The 15,075-nt window shown below is 53.8% G+C and overlaps 6 protein-coding genes across 6 annotated transcripts; 1 reads left to right on the top strand and 5 right to left on the bottom strand.

The window, feature by feature from the left end:
• The first annotated feature begins 143 nt into the window (after positions 1-143).
• Positions 144-3,393, top strand: BZA05DRAFT_399702 (magnesium transporter NIPA-domain-containing protein). The gene is made up of 6 exons (XM_051483828.1): positions 144-595; positions 686-855; positions 995-1,071; positions 1,132-1,433; positions 1,492-1,627; positions 1,684-3,393. Exons 1-6 carry the CDS (start codon positions 555-557, stop codon positions 3,091-3,093), a joined length of 2,136 nt encoding a protein of 711 aa, XP_051338821.1. The 5' UTR covers positions 144-554; the 3' UTR covers positions 3,094-3,393.
• Positions 3,394-3,484: 91 nt separating this feature from the next.
• Positions 3,485-3,982, bottom strand: BZA05DRAFT_419131 (uncharacterized protein; the record flags this gene model as incomplete). The annotated part of the gene is made up of 1 exon (XM_051485562.1): positions 3,485-3,982. One exon carries the CDS (start codon positions 3,980-3,982, stop codon positions 3,485-3,487), a length of 498 nt encoding a protein of 165 aa, XP_051338820.1.
• A 2,463-nt stretch (positions 3,983-6,445) lies between these two features.
• Positions 6,446-7,913, bottom strand: BZA05DRAFT_58563 (uncharacterized protein). Its single transcript, XM_051488454.1, has 4 exons — positions 7,609-7,913; positions 7,092-7,510; positions 6,903-7,022; positions 6,446-6,852 (listed from the first exon to the last, which is right to left on the bottom strand). Exons 1-4 carry the CDS (start codon positions 7,618-7,620, stop codon positions 6,561-6,563), a joined length of 843 nt encoding a protein of 280 aa, XP_051338819.1. The 5' UTR covers positions 7,621-7,913; the 3' UTR covers positions 6,446-6,560.
• Positions 7,914-8,522: 609 nt separating this feature from the next.
• Positions 8,523-9,342, bottom strand: BZA05DRAFT_58545 (uncharacterized protein). The gene has a single exon (XM_051488453.1). It carries the CDS (start codon positions 9,152-9,154, stop codon positions 8,669-8,671), a length of 486 nt encoding a protein of 161 aa, XP_051338818.1. The 5' UTR covers positions 9,155-9,342; the 3' UTR covers positions 8,523-8,668.
• Positions 9,343-10,535: 1,193 nt separating this feature from the next.
• Positions 10,536-12,275, bottom strand: BZA05DRAFT_374232 (uncharacterized protein; the record flags this gene model as incomplete). The annotated part of the gene is made up of 4 exons (XM_051481756.1): positions 10,536-10,958; positions 11,142-11,376; positions 11,458-11,698; positions 11,786-12,275. The coding sequence occupies 4 exons, from the start codon at positions 12,273-12,275 to the stop codon at positions 10,536-10,538; spliced, it is 1,389 nt and encodes a 462-aa protein (XP_051338817.1).
• BZA05DRAFT_58523 (uncharacterized protein) lies at positions 12,251-13,011 on the bottom strand. The gene has a single exon (XM_051488452.1). It carries the CDS (start codon positions 12,964-12,966, stop codon positions 12,409-12,411), a length of 558 nt encoding a protein of 185 aa, XP_051338816.1. The 5' UTR covers positions 12,967-13,011; the 3' UTR covers positions 12,251-12,408.
• Positions 13,012-15,075: the final 2,064 nt, after the last annotated feature.

Below are 15,075 nucleotides of genomic sequence, written 5' to 3'. Positions count from 1 at the left end.
GACGTTTTGATAGAGTACGGTAACTATTGGCACCGACCGCTATTTGTCGCAAGTACCTCACCTGTACTCCCGGCCTTGTAGATATTCCCTGCTTTGCCGCGCGCACTCAACCCTCCCCCCTCCCCAATCATCTTATCTGCATATCTACCTTCGTCGGGTCCGCCGGGGGTAATAACCAGTCGCAACACCGCCTCTCTGTTTGCTCTCTGGCCACAACAACAACTGTTTAATGACCTGCCCTCGAACCTCCGAAACCCTCCACAACCTCGAGCCGCGTCCCCCTCTGCCTCGCAACCCCATCGGCCTCACGAGTTCCACGGCTTCCTCCGCCCCTACCGCTTCACTCACACCCACTACGTTCGCTTCTGCACGCGATTGGAGCCGTTTGACCTGCCTCCGAAAAGCCGTGCCCCCTCCCCCGGCTGGCACCACCGCATCCAACAACCAGCAAGTCTCGTTCCAACTCGGCCCCGGACCACCTCCTCGAACCCCGTTCTTTTCAGCACTACTCGTCGTGAGGGCTCTGCAGCCCTCCGTCTCTACCGCCCTTCATCATGACGGGAATTAGCGGTTCGACGCAGGAGCGACCTCCGATGTGAGCTTCACCCCGAGCCTGCGCTACGTACCGAAGCGCACCTCCGGTTGCGCGACAGAACTGACGAGAGACCGCCGGTGGTAAATACAGATTCAAAGCCGTCGGTGTCTCCTTGGCGGTCGCATCCGGTGTCTTCATCGGAATCTCGTTCGTCCTCAAGAAGAAAGGGCTGCTAGCAGCAAACGTCAAAGATGGAAAGGAGGCTGGTGAGGGTTATGGCTACCTGAAGAATGCGTGGTGGTGGACTGGGATGATTTTGAGTATGAATTCTTAACCCGGGGGAGGAGGGAAGAAAAGATTCGGCGCATTCGGCGGGCAACAGAGGAGTTGGGGGATGGCCGGAATGAAGGGAGGAAGAAAGGAAGGAAGGAGGACAGTGCTGACGGAAACTCTATACAGTGATTTTGGGAGAAATCTGCAACTTTGCGGCTTACGCTTTCGTGGATGCACTTTTGGTTACTCCTTTGGGAGCTCTGGTATGCTCTCTCGCGGCGCAAATTACGTCCCGATAAGATTGGTTCTGACATGTGCTGCAGTCGGTAGTAATAACGGCGATATTATCGTCGATATTCCTCAAAGAACGACTGTCGTTTGTCGGAAAGATCGGTTGTTTCATGTGTATAATAGGGGCCATCGTCATCGCCATCAACGCCCCCGCGCAAAGCTCCGTCACGACTATACAAGACATGCAAAAGTTCATCATATCGCCCGGGTTCCTCGTCTACGCCGGGATCATAATCATCGGTTGCATCTGCATCATCATTTGGGTGGCACCTAAATACGGGAATAAGAGCATGATGGTCTACCTGACAGTGTGTTCACTGACCGGAGGTCTGAGGTGAGTCCAAAGCATTTCTCGGCACATGCACCCCATGCTAATGTGTCTCGCTTTCCAGTGTCGTGGCCACGCAAGGTTTAGGTGCCGCGGTAGTTACGCAGATTGGCGGAACACCGCAGTTCAATCAGTGGTTTCTCTACGTATTACTGGTATTCGTGATCGTAACTTTACTAGTCGAGATTATCTATCTCAACGTATGGATTGACCCAATCTCTAGCATACAGCGAGCGCGTAGACTAACTGCGAACAGAAAGCTTTGAATTTGTTCAATGCCGCGTTAGTCACTCCAACATACTACGTGATATTCACATCGGCGACGATCGTAACGTCGGCTATCCTCTTCCGCGGCTTTAAGGGCACTCCGGCATCGATAACCACTGTAGTTATGGGCTTCCTTCAGATTTGTTCCGGCGTCGTCCTCCTGCAACTTTCCAAATCCTCAAAGAACGTTCCGGATACCGAGATCTTCCGTGGAGATTTGGATCAGATCAGAACTGTCGCCGAGCAATCCGAACCCGAGTCCGAGCCTAAAGCCGATGCCATCCGCGGAACGGCAGCCATAATCCGGCGTATTTCGGTGGCCAGGCGTACCGCCGAAGTTGATGAGGCCAGGAAGATCCACGAGGATCGCCAGCGGGATATGCGCACGCCTTTGTCAGCAGGCGAGACAGTGGAATGGGATGGCGTCAAGAGACGAGTGACGTGGACAGGCGAGCACGGCCGCCCCGGCCGAAGAAATACGCTTAGTGGGCAGCATCCGCCGTTGGGCATGGCGAGGATTCCCGATGAGGAGGAGGCACGAGAGGATCATCCTGCCGGCCGGAGACGTAGTATGTCGGTCGACGAAGCTATGAGACAACGCGTGTATGGGCAGGAACCGGAGGGGGAAGAACCCCATCCCGAGAGTTTCTTGGGCAGGGTCAGAGGGCTACTCACCAAGCGGAGCAAGGCAAGCTTGAGAGAGCCTACCGATCTGGCTACTATCGTACCGCATCGGGATCTCCGAGATATCAGTGGCTCCAACCCGATCGTAGGCATGTCTAGTACCCGTCCGAGGGTCTACTCAGACGCGACATTACCCGACAACATACAGTCCTCGGCGGCGTCACAGTCGTCCCCGCACATCAATCATATCACGTTTGCTGGCGATGTGGCGACTGAGATGAAGACGTACGACTTCGCCGCCGCACCCGTCTCCGCACCAGGCTATCAGCGAACAACCAGCAGAGACGGAAGCGAATACCAGTCTGTTCCAAGCGGTAGACTAGCCGTACCGGAACCAAGCACGATCCTGGGAGGCAAGTCTAAGGACAAGGACTCGCTACGACCGGATAGTCGGCAGTCGGCGAGAAGACAGTTTAGTTTCCAGTTCTTACATCGCAACGCGCACGGCCGGAGCGAGAGCCAGGGCAGTGTGGAGTCGGATGGCGGTGGGAGGCACGGCTTGAATTGGAAGCAGAAGTTGCCAGTGGGTGGATCAAAGACGGAAGAGGAGCGGCTGGGCCTCGTTAAGGGTGATAGTGTCAGCACCGGGCAGGAGACCCTGAGGAGTGATAGCCCGAGCTCGGTGGAAAAGGATGGAAGCGTCAATATCGTACCTCGTGACGATGATATCCCGAGCGGGGAATGGAACGAAAAGTGGGGTTCGAGGGGGACATGAGTTTGATGAGATGCGTTTTTAATTTTTTGGGGTGTGAATTTATGACCTACTATTGCTTCTGCGCTCTTCTTTCGTACTAATAGCTAGCGGGAGCCTTTTGGGACAAGAGGGGTTTTTTTGGCTGTGAGGATAGGATCGAGGTTCCTTTTGTTTATACCCTGGGTTTTTTTTCTTTTCTATGCTGGGTTACGATGTATATAAACCAGCCCATGGCAATCGGGCTGAAGGGCTTCGTGATGGCTTATTGTGAGGCCGTAAATTGTGTGGGGCGAAAATATATCGGCGACGTTTTGGAGGAAGAATATCCGCACCAGCGAGTGACATGAACATGATTAATGGCCGCCGGCAGCCATCCATCCATAGCATTGCATATTGCTCTTTCCCTAGGTACCTACCAAACCCACGGCTCTGTATTATATCCGTCTTCATCCTCCGTGTCATCCACCACCGCTTCAGCTAATTCATCCACATCCACATCCACATCACTATCACTGACACTAACACTAACAACCTCCCTCTCCCTTTCCGTCTCAATGAGCCCGACAGTAAGGAACGTTTCCATCCTCGCCTCCGCATCCACCCCATCATCGTCGCCATAGGCGAAAGGCCCAGCCCACGTGCCCGCATCGCTGTCGCACGAGCAGTCGAGCCGGTACATCACCCCGCTGTTGGTCGTTGCGTTCAGCAGGGAGATGGTAGTGGTGTTTTCGAGGTCGAGGTGGTCGAGGTGGTGGTAGTCGAGGGGGTGCTGTGGGGCAGTAAAGAACGGGAGGAGCGCGGAGGGGAAGTGGGTGGGGTCCGGGAGGGCGTGGGCGAGGGGGAGGAGGAGAAGGGGGGGGGAGGGGAGGGGAAAGGGGAGGAGGAGGGGGTGAGGGGATAGTGGTAGCATTCTTAGGCCAGGCCCGGGAGGGGGTGCGTTCTGGAGTACTCTATTCTAAATATTCTCCATTGCCGCGGCGGCGCGGCAAGCTTTCGGGGGTTTAGGAGCGCCGGTGGGCAGGTTGAATGGCGGGTGGCGGACGAGTTGACCATCCCCCGCCCCATACCTCCCCCTTGGTGCCTGCCTGCCTGCCTGGTTGCGTTCGTTCGTTCGTCTTCCGCGCAAGTCGAGCGATCGCCGAGTGCGAGTGATACGTGAGGAATGGAGCAGACCCGAGTGACGGCACGCAAGGGCTACATCTACACACCGGTATGTAGGAGAGGGGACGGTTGGAATGCCGACTCTCGTGGGATCTGCCTTACCCATTGAAGATCCGCAGGTGCGTATGTGTAAGTAATCAATGGGTTCTGCCACACTCCATACATTAGAACCACAGCAGCGTAAAATTTACGTAGTGTAAGCACTGCCTGATATGTACTTCTCAATTCCGTAGGGACTTAGCAGCTCCACTGTACAGTGTATTCCGCTCAATCCGCACAGTCTCCTCTACAGTATTTATTCCGCAGGCCTATGGCACTTCCTGCACTACACGAATGTTGTAAATTCTTGCTTGCGTACAGCACGTCTTACGCACAGTACGTATTTGTGAAATCAAAGAGTTTCTACCGTATGCATACCGGATTCAGTGACTGGAGTATTCTGCTCAGCACGGCATTTCATACCTAGGACTCTTGTCGTGGTTTTACTACAGTTTAGAACTACGCGATTCGCATGACATCGTTTTCTCTGCACTAGGTACGTTGTGCGAATAGGATAGTTCTCTGGTGGTTCTCTGATATTCCGGACAGTGCGTAACATGTTGCATTTGGAAGAACTGCGGTAGTTCTTCCGGCTTTTTAGTAAGCGTACCTTTCACAACACCACGTATAATTTTGCAATACTGTAGAATTGAGACTATAGGGGACAAAAACAAATACCAAATTAAACCTGTATTCTCCAAGATTGCTGGATTCAACTCCCAGCAGTAGCACTACTGGCGATCCCCGGCATCAATCGCACCCCACTTTTTGCCACTGTACATACTCTCTCACTCGGTCGCTGTAGTCACCTCCGCAGTCACTACAGACAGAGACAGGTGCAATAAAAATCGAAGCGACAAGCTGCAATCAGCGCTATTGCATGCTTGGACGCGAGTTGCTTACACAGGCTGCATTCGGCATTCTGGCATTCTGGCATTCTGCTGTGATGTTCGTACTTCGGAATGCAAGGCCGTGCTCGCCACTAGTAGTAGCTATTCTGCTTACCACCACCACCACCACCAGCAAAACTTTAGATTCAATTTTAGGATTGATCTTCATAAAGATGATGTTTAAATTCTATATTTTATCGCCAAAACACCACCACCAGCCACCAGCCACCAGCCACCAGCCACCGATCATAATGTGCGATCTCACGTCCAAGCACCAACACGCCGGGTGATAACGGTGGTCATTGACGAGTAACAGAGATATGACGGATGCCATTATCGCATCATGGGCAATGGCGCTTGATTCGATGGGAATGCGTACAATACATCTATCCATATGCCGGCTTCGTAGGATACATTCGGAAGAAAAGAGGAGAGTAGAAACATTGGGGGCCCGGGAAATATAGTATTTGGAAATCGAAAGCAGGGGGTACAGGTTGAAGTATGTAGGAGTACTATGGGAAAAGAACTTCCGATTACCCAAGTAAGTACTTACTTAGGCTAGAAAGAAATGGTGAAGGCTTTGGTCGGTGTAGGTATAAAAAATAAAACAATATTATGTAGATCGAAAACATGTATCAAGCGCCAGATTCAAAAAAAAAATGTGGGTACATAAAACGCCCCACCACTGCATGCAACGCCGTCAATACAGCCACTCGCAAAACAAAGCAAAAACGCGCACCATCCCGCTCGACTACAGTCATCTGCATGGAGCATCATGATGATCATTCATCGCGGCCCCTCAACTAGGATCCATCTAACCGGCCGAATTTCCCACCAATTTTGGCAAAGAGATTGTTCTTGCACGCCGCTTGCATCATCCCCTCTGGCATCGGGTACGGACTCTGATCCTCTGCCTCGTACCGGTCCGTCACCATCTCGAGCCAATCGTCCTCTGGGAACGAACACTTGCTCGGATCCACTGCAGGCCATCACAGTTAGCAATACATAAAGAATTGTTGGGTGGGTGGGTGGGTGAATTTACCATGCACCATCATATCCTCCATCTCATCGTCGTCATGTGTGGAGACATCGAGTTGCATCGTCATCTGCGTTTCCGCTACACCGCAGTCCAGACTCGGTTTCATCGATGCACTGGCAGTGCCAGTGACGTATGCACTGTCTGAGACTTGCGAGGGAGGGTTCTGTGAGATCGGTGAGGTAGAGTAACTGGGTGCAATAGGAGCGCAAAGATGTGGACCGCCAGGCTTGGAGTGGTAGTGGAACTCTTCGGGGAAGGCCGACAGCTGTGGCTGCGCATTCTCATCAGCCCGCTTAAATGAAGCCGAGAGCAAGGCCGCCGGCGGCGGCGGCGGTGGCGGTGGCACTGGGAAACGTCAGTTATCCACGAGCAAGGCTGTCGGAGACAGACAGACTATCAACTCTTGCATCCGGGCCACCGGTATAATCGTAGATTGGCTCGCCATTCGGCAACAGAATCGAACGTAAATCCTCAGTAGTCTTCGCATCCTTTAAATCCTTGTTTAACAGTTCCATCTGCGAGCTAAAGAATTTGTTTAGTCTGATAGGGCAGCCCGAATGCTTCAAATGCTGATTCAACTTCGCGGCGGCGCCGAATCGTTTACCGCAGCCGCAGAACCAGGGCTTTAGGTGGATACAGCGGACGTGCGCTCTAGTGTTCATTATCAGCATGCTTTCTTGATGCGGGTGGTAGGTTCATACCTGGCGTAATTGATTTCGTCGAAAAAGACGCTACCCAGAGCTACCGATTGTGGGCCTTGCCGGTCCAATCGGAGCTCGCAAATCGGGCAGATGAATTTGTGGATTTCCCTACAGTGCTCCCTAAAGACCTATAAGCAGAAGTCGGGGGAACAGATCCATCCCGGGATGGGAATTCAGAGAAGCACCTACAGGAGACCGACGGCATCTGAGTTTACTTGCCAGCACTGGCGTGCCGAATCCTTCCGATTGAATCCCATGCTGGATTTGGCCTTGTCCAAGACCGGACATCTGTTCTCGACGGGCGTCCCTCTTTCCTGGGCCGAAGCGATCTGCGGAGGGGCAGTGGTATGGGTAGCGGCAGGAACCGCAGCAGGAGGGGCGGCGGCAGGAGCACAAGCACGAGCAGCAGCGCGGGTGCGGGTGCGGGTGCGGGTGCGGGCGCGGGCACGGGCACCGGTACTGGCACGAGTAGAGCCACCAGCAGGAGCGGAATTAGGAGCGGGGGCAGGAATAGGGGGAGTAGGGGGAGTAGCAGATCTGTCCCAAGCACCAAACGTTGACCTCGCCGCAGAATCTTTAGGCCACTCATTGTAGAAGCGTTCCAACGGCTATCGGAAAGGCACAAGTCAGCACAGGCGGCATCAATAGAATCTAGGGATCTGCGTAGAGTGCGACAAAGAGAAATATGAGAAACAGAAGTACCCACTTTCTCGGCCATGGTGTGGAGATTGGGCGGTAAGGCTTTGGGAGGATGGGATCGGAGTTCAGGCTGGGGGCCGTTTGTAAGGACGAAGGAGTAGGACGAGGACGATGGTCCTGCAAGGACGGAGGGCGGAGCAGGCTGGCGGATAGCTGGATAGCTCGATATCTATGAGACGAAAGCTGTAAAAAAAAACAGTCGAAGCTGCCTACGCTATTGAAGTTTAGGTAAGCTGAAGGGGAGCTGGACGTGTGCTGCACTTCCCCTTCCCACCTTTAAAGCTATTGCATCTGTGGGTGGGGGGGGGGGGAGTACGATTTTTTTATATACACATCTCGTTAAGCTGATTCGTTTGTTGATGCGTTGCTGCGTGGAGTCGCCATGAACCCCAACACCCTACCCACTAAAACTGTGACGTAGTGTAACACGAAAATGTGCCGAATGAGTGATATTCCATGATTGTGTCGTCCGGAGCCATTAGGAGACAAATCTCTGGAGGTTTAGAATCTTGCTGGGCATCTGGAAGGCAATCGGCAAGATGGCTGAACGTCGATTTTGAAGTCGAGCTTCGAGATGTTAGGTGTCGGGAATCGGGAGCGGTGGAAGCTTAAGATGTGTACGAAGCGTGGAACGAACGATGACTCTGCTCCGACCGGTACCGTAATCGGCAGCCAAAAGAAGAGGCAAAGAGTTAAAATGCAGTCCAATCCTTCTTTTCCTTCTTCTTCATCTTCTTTCTCCTTCTCGAGGGAAGGTGTGTATCTCTCTATTTAATCTATCCCGTGCTGGAGTGCAGAGCGGAGATGTAGGTACCACACCAACCTCGCAATATCAGTGCGGGGTACGGGCAAGCCACAGAGAATTGCTTTTTGGGATCAATTGACAGCTTTGATTTCGCATCGTTGCCGATCCTGCTGCTTTTGATAGCTGATGCAGCTCGACGGAGCATCCTGAGCTGAACCGAATGTCTTGCTTGGTGCCTGTGTTTCGGTTGTTTGCCGAGCTGGTGTGTTGGGAGCTCGAGGATGCCCGTTGCTCTGAAAAGAGTCTAGAGCCGAGATGTACTCTAGGGTACTATGATGTATCCTTCCTCTCTGGATCGACCGGTGTCTGAATGCCCGGAGTGGAATCTTGATGTTTGTCCACATTCCTCTGGTCGGAGTACTAGACGGCACGCCCGAGGTTCCGACTTACAAACCTTCACCCTCACTTTCGACCTAATCAAAAACATGTCAAAGCTCGCACGGTACATCCGGCAACGATCAGGCGAGTACCGGTACTTACCTAGTACTCTAGCGGTCCTCGATTCCATTGCCCGGTGCCAAATGTCCCAAAGCTCCAGGACTCCACAGTTCGACGACGCCTCTGGACAGCGAGCTCGTCGTTTGTGAAAACTTCCGTCCCTCCCGATGTCCAGCGGTCCAGCCCACGGGGCCCGATTCGAGGATCCGTCAACCTCATCCATCACCCAGGATTTGTATTGGTTGCCGGTCCGGGTCCCTCGGAAGATGTCCGCAAACGATATGATACATACCAGAAAGCGAGCCCCCATTGCCCAAAGACCGATGCCCAGCGATATCCCACAAGTAGGTACCGAAGATACCGCTTCTGCGAGGGTGCCAATGCCTCTCCAGGCCGGAAAGCGGCGGGTCGAGAGAAGGACTCGGGAGAACACACAAGGAGAAGGAGGAGATAGTAGTTGATCGTCTATTCTGTAGATGATGGTCAAGCGACAAGAAGAAGAAGAAGAAGAAACCCCCTCCTCGCTCAGTAGTCTACCCCGCCATGCCCGCCATGTACTAACCACATCCGCTTCCTCCCGCCGATCGGTCCTCCTCCTTCACTTCCAAGTTCCAAGTTCCAAGTTCCCACTTGCCGCCAGCTCCCCCATTGCTCCGCCACACCCGAGTCCGAGTCTCACGCCTCACGCCTCACGTCTCACGCAGAGACTCCAGGGCTGAAAAACACCAGCCGTTTTCCGGTCCCTAATCAAAACGTGTTGGCCCTCCAGAGTCCAGAGTCCAAACATGATATCCGCCCCCCCCCCCACACACACACCCCGCCGAGCCCACATATAATCAGCTAACTATCGACAGCGATGGGACTTGCGATCTCAGATCGGCCCTCTCCCCAATTCCCAACTGTGAGCGCAGAGCGCATTGTGCAGAGTGCAGAGTGCAGAGTGCAGATACATATCCCACCTGGCCTGCCCTGCCGTGCCGTGTCATGTTGGGGTTAATACAGTACCGTATCCCTTCCGGCGGCACCAGCGGCCGTGTTATAATATCACCAGTAGATATAGATATAGATATAGATCCCCTCGGGAGTCGGGAGTCGGGGGTCGGAGCGGTGGTTGCTTCGACTTCAGCTTTAACTTTGTGTATTCCCGGTTACAGTTGAAGTCCCCAGTACTCTATGTATGATACATGGACTCTGGAGTGCAGAAAACAGTTCATCTCAAGTTTCGTCCCAACATGTATGTAGAGTACATACCCCAAACTATCCAACGGCAGGCAGGCAGGCTGCATTGCGGTCAACCGCCTATTGGCCTGTAATTATGGGATGAAAGCGCACGTTCCAGTCACCATGGCCGATGGGACCACACGTCAAACAATAGTGCACACCAGTGGAGTAGGTAGGAGGGCATCCAATAAATAATCGTTATGAAGGCTGTGGGGTAGAGATAAACCGCCCGCGCACAATGTCGATCATGAATTTGCTAAAGCCGCCCATCTACATCTATGATGCACTTCGTCGCCTCTCTCCGCACGCAGCCCTTACTCCACCCGCCAGCCAGCATCCGCAAAAAAAACACTGAGCAAAATGAAATAGGATAAGATTGATCGTCAAAAGTATCACATGCAAAAAACGATAGCCTAGTGAAGGAGACGGAAGAAGGAAAGAGGAAGGAAAGAGGAAGGAAAACTTCATAGCTACATCTTCTTCTCGTTCCTTGTGACATACTTCAGAACTGTCACGAGAGCCCTAGCCGCCTCAACGCGGTCTTCGGGCACCATCAGACTGTAGTACTTCGTCTTGTTCAGATGCAGCTTCTCCCAGCCTCCCTCTTTGATGAACGCATGGTGCGGGTTTGGCATTTTGCCCGTCCTCAGGAATCTCAGGTACGGCTTGCTCACGCGTAGGTGCGAGATCGACACGTGGTGGTGCAGACTGCTGACCATGAACACGTCGTCCCAGTAGCTTCCCTCGACTTTCCCAATCGCACGAAAGCGCACCTTCTTCTCCGTGGCACCTTCTTTCGCCCTCATTTGTGCTATCGATAGCAATGCTGCAATCTCCCTCGTCACGCCAACCACGTCGTGGGCAGCCCCATCATCGCCGACAACAAGGATCCCCTCATCGCCAAGGTCTTCAACTTCTTCCTTCATCTCGCCATCCAGCGGCGTCTCCTCTTTCTCCTTCTCCGGCTTCTTCGCCGAGGAGGAAGATACGGCCCGCTTGGCACGGCGTTCGGCGCGTGCCTTTTCCTTTTCCTCCTTCCTTGCGCGCGCTTCCTCCTCTTCAGGGGTCGGGGGTACTTTGGCGGCGAGTGCTGCCGCCATAAGCTTCTTGCGGCGCTTCTTGATGGCTGCTGCCGGGTCGTTCAAGGCGCGGAAGGCATGTTCGTGGCGGATTTGCATTCCAAGGGCCGGTCCGTCGACAAGACCACTGCGGGCCTCTTGCGAGTCCGTCGGCGTCCAGTGGATGTGGTAGTTCAAGTGAACCGAGAACTTGGAGTGCTGGACATGGAGCTTTGGAGGGGCCCTGGGCGGGCTGAGAAGAGCATTAGCGGCGAGTTTCGGAAGAGAAGCTTAGATACACGAACGGAGAGGGAATGCGGGGGGGAACACTCACTAAACTCTAACACCGTGACCCCAGCATATGGGCTCAACGAAATTCTTGACCAGATCGTCGCGGAAGCGTTCTGGCATAGAAAACTTTTCCTCCTTCTTCCCCTCGGGACTCGGATCGGATTCAGGGGAAGCCCGATCTTTCTTTGCGGTACCGGCAGCTTCCTCAGACGCGGGCCGCTTGCCGTTGTCGTTGCTCGGGGGAGAGGGTGAATCAATGTCCATCATGGATGCCGCCGCCTCGGCTTCCTCCGCCCTCTTTTCCAGCTTCAACTTCTGCTGTTCCGGATCCTCCTCAACTTCCCCGGCCTGCTCAGCATCATAGGCAGCACATTCGTCCGGCATTCCATAGTATGGCGTCACCATCTCGAGCGCCTGGAAGAACTTGTACATGTGGCCCAGCTTTATATCCCTACGGATGCGAGCCATGACCTGATACGCCGTGTCGTTCTCAATCAGGAGTTCCCGTTTGCGCTCGGCCCAGATCTCATCGTCTTCGTCTTTGGGGAGCCATTCCTTCCCGCCCACCAAATCCTCTACGGGGACATCGTACGATACGCTGAGGTTAAGCACGTCTAGGTGTTGCGGCGTCACGTCGGTGGCCCGTTTGATCTTAGCAAAGTAGGTGTAGAAGTTCCTCTCGCCATCAGGGACAGCAAACGTCGATTCTGACGATGACGATGAAGATGATGATGATTCTTGCGAGACTGCCGAGGCCGAGTATTCGGGGAAGGTTAACGGGCCCTTGTATTTGAAGATTTGGCAGATAACTGCGGAACGGGAGCCGTCGCCGACGGGGTATGAAGACCAGCTACCGAACATGGCGGAGGGTTGCCGGAAGGGTGAATTGAGGTGATGGGGGAGTTTTGGTTTGGACTGGAGAGGTAGGCTGGAGGAAGGATGAAGCGGTAGGGGAAGAAGAGGGGGAGGAGCAGTCAAGTATGTTGGTAGCCACTCAATCAATCCCCTCTGCTGCCGATTTGGGTAGGGGGGGAGGGGGTGGGAGGGGGAAAGCGAGAGACTCGGTACCCCGACGATCTGGGAGTGGAGTAGTGGCGGTGGTGTGTGTGGAGAAAGCAAGTGTGGTGTGTGTGTGAGTGAGTTGGTGATTGAAGCGTGTGGACGAAAGCAATGCGAGCTTCAAGAATAGTTGCGCCGCCTGCAGGAATGCAGAGACCGGGGGGGCGAGAGAGGGTGTACTAGTAGTGGATATGATGTATCGGAAGTCGCTCTCCATGCAGGTCTCCCACTTCTCTCCACGTACATGGAGAGCGATGTGAGCGAGCGATGTGAGCGAGTGTCCGACTAGTAGTAGAGACATTGTGGCTGAAGATCTCGAGAAGCAACCAAGAGAGCGTGTGCTCAAAACAAAGCTATGTACCCACCGTATTGTTGGAGGCCAGTGTCTCCCCTCTCCACCTTGCCCTCTCTGCAACTCCTGAGTCAGCAAACGATCGATACAATGAAGGCAGTCAACGGGTTGGCCGTGATGTGGTGGAAAGGAGGGCCTCATACATACGAGGGGAGTTGTGGCGGATCGGCGATCGAATCGGAGCGGGCGGGCGGGCGGGGATTGTGCTGTCGGTTACATAAGCCAGCCATCCAGCCCATCCAAGGCGAGAGTGGCTTGCTGCAGAGCTGCGCGATTCGGGCGGGAACCAACATCAATGGACAGCGGATAACCGATCACGAGCAGAACACATTTGCTGGTGCTCCTTCCCTTCCCTCCATATCACATCCCCAATCCGACAGACGCCCCGCCGATAACTATCGCTCCTGTGCTTCGTTCTTTGCTCCGCAAGACAGATCTTCCCTCGGCTCCACACCGCGTTTTCCGTGACCGTTGGTGCACTTGCAAGCTCGTTTGCTACCGAGCAGCCTTTCCGAGGGCTAACTATCATGCATCTAGTCAAGCCCGCTTGACACACCGCTTTCTGGGACTGGGACCCTTCCGGCAGAGCTTAGCCGCGCGAGTTATCGCTCCCCCGCCATGTGTCATGGTTTGGAATGCTTGGCGTCGTGAGCTCGCTGAAGAACCCCTAGAGTGACTTTATGACGCGGTGCTTTCTGTGGGCTGACCGTCTTCATGGGCCAAGATCCGGCATGGGGTTGTTATCCGGAGTAGCTATGGCCAGGTAGGCTTGACGGGTTCAGTTCGATCATGGTACGTGCTTACCTAGTACTTACTTGGGTTCTTGATAGGGTTGCACGGGAAGGCTGGAGTACCGAAGGCAGCGTAGGAAGCCGTAGCTCGGGACGGAGATGAGCGGCAGCAAGCCAGACGACAGACCCGGCACGAAGCGAGGACGTTTTTTTAGTAGCTGTGAGTCGTGACCTCCAGTTCAGCGGAACCCGTTTTCGGCGCCAGTGTGCTTCCCGCGGCGGGCATCCCCGGCACTACAACTTACGCCGAGTACGAGATGGCGACTCTGTCACTACATAACTATTATTCCACGTCTAACTACCATTGACCTCGCATACGCCTCGCGTGGATGGTTTGGCGCCACGGACAAGCCGTGGAAGTCGGGCCTCTTTGAGTCGAAATTCACCTGTGTCCTACTCCAGCAAGAAACGTCCAACAGGAGGATTGTTATTGCCCTTTCAGAGAGACATCCCCGGAGCAGCTCACACCCGCCCACAGCGCGGGCGGGTAAAAGCACGCAGAGAGACAGCATGCACAGAGACAGCATACCCAGAGATACAAAAATACCTCGAGTCTAGAGTACCTTGGGACTTGGTATGTACATCTACATACTTTCCTATCACAGTGTGCACTGTAGCAGTTGCGACCGGAACTCACCCGGGCCCCGGCAGCTCTTCTCGAGCATCCGGCTTGGTCTAGCTTCTTCTACGTCCGCTATGTCGCAAACCGTTGCGATTTGTTTGCCGAGAAAACCGGGGAACGTTTTTCCGCAGAAAGAATGCGGGGGCTGTAGGTAGTCGGTGCGGGTAGTGCCGAGAAACCCGTCGGCGGACGGATGTTGTGGATACTATGTACCTAGTAGGGTTGCATGTAACAGGTGGTGAGGCGGCGAGGTGGTGAGACGGTGGCCGAAATCGCGGGAGCAAAACACTGCAAATAGATGTAGATACTCTACTGAGGATAGGTATGAGTTGAATTCGACAGGTGTGAACGCTGCTACGGCAGGTACATACTCGGTGCAAACGTGGACGCCGCACATACACATGAGAACCTACCCCTGCAACTGCCCGTCCCACCGAAGCTTGGGCTCGCGAACAGTGAACAGTTTCTCCGAAAACCCGGGCGTTTATAATTCCTGATTGCAACTTGTTTGGCTGAAACTAGTCTTGATTCGCATGGGCTCGCGGCTGCAAGACCTAAGACCTAATAACTCGACAGGTGAATGTTGAAAATATGAGTGTGATAATATTCAGTTGCTTGATTCATTTGCAAAACAGAGCGCATGACCAGCTAGACATACCAGACAGAAGCAGAATAAACAGGATTCTCGAGGCGCATATGACCAATATGACAAATGTGCAATATCTTGGACGAGTGACGACGGTGACTTTTCAACGAGAATCGCAATAGTGAATGCCGGTAGTTACCGAGTGATATCCCATGTGTCTGTCACAATCCTTGCCCATAGCGCCTGTCGTA

This window comes from Tricharina praecox (assembly GCF_024521635.1).
Source record: "Tricharina praecox strain CBS 144465 chromosome Unknown BZA05scaffold_14, whole genome shotgun sequence".
NCBI lineage: Eukaryota > Fungi > Ascomycota > Pezizomycetes > Pezizales > Pyronemataceae > Tricharina > Tricharina praecox.
Note: the sequence above shows the minus strand (reverse complement) of the source record. Positions and strands in the feature narration are given on the sequence as shown.

Excerpts from the sequence above, each read along its gene's own strand:
- BZA05DRAFT_58563 (XM_051488454.1), bottom strand. Across the intron at positions 7,023-7,091 it reads TCAGATGCCGTCGGTCTCCT|GGAGCACTGTAGGGAAATCC; the intron begins GTAGGTGCTTCT and ends ATAGGTCTTTAG. Across the intron at positions 6,853-6,902 it reads GACGAAATCAATTACGCCAG|AGCGCACGTCCGCTGTATCC; the intron begins GTATGAACCTAC and ends AATGAACACTAG.
- BZA05DRAFT_58545 (XM_051488453.1), bottom strand. The coding sequence starts at position 9,154 with ATGGGGGCTCGCTTTCTGGTATGTATCATATCGTTTGCGGACATCTTC.
- BZA05DRAFT_399702 (XM_051483828.1), top strand. The coding sequence starts at position 555 with ATGACGGGAATTAGCGGTTCGACGCAGGAGCGACCTCCGAT. Across the intron at positions 1,072-1,131 it reads TTACTCCTTTGGGAGCTCTG|TCGGTAGTAATAACGGCGAT; the intron begins GTATGCTCTCTC and ends CATGTGCTGCAG. Across the intron at positions 1,434-1,491 it reads TCACTGACCGGAGGTCTGAG|TGTCGTGGCCACGCAAGGTT; the intron begins GTGAGTCCAAAG and ends CTCGCTTTCCAG.
- BZA05DRAFT_58523 (XM_051488452.1), bottom strand. The coding sequence starts at position 12,966 with ATGAGGCCCTCCTTTCCACCACATCACGGCCAACCCGTTGACTGCCTT.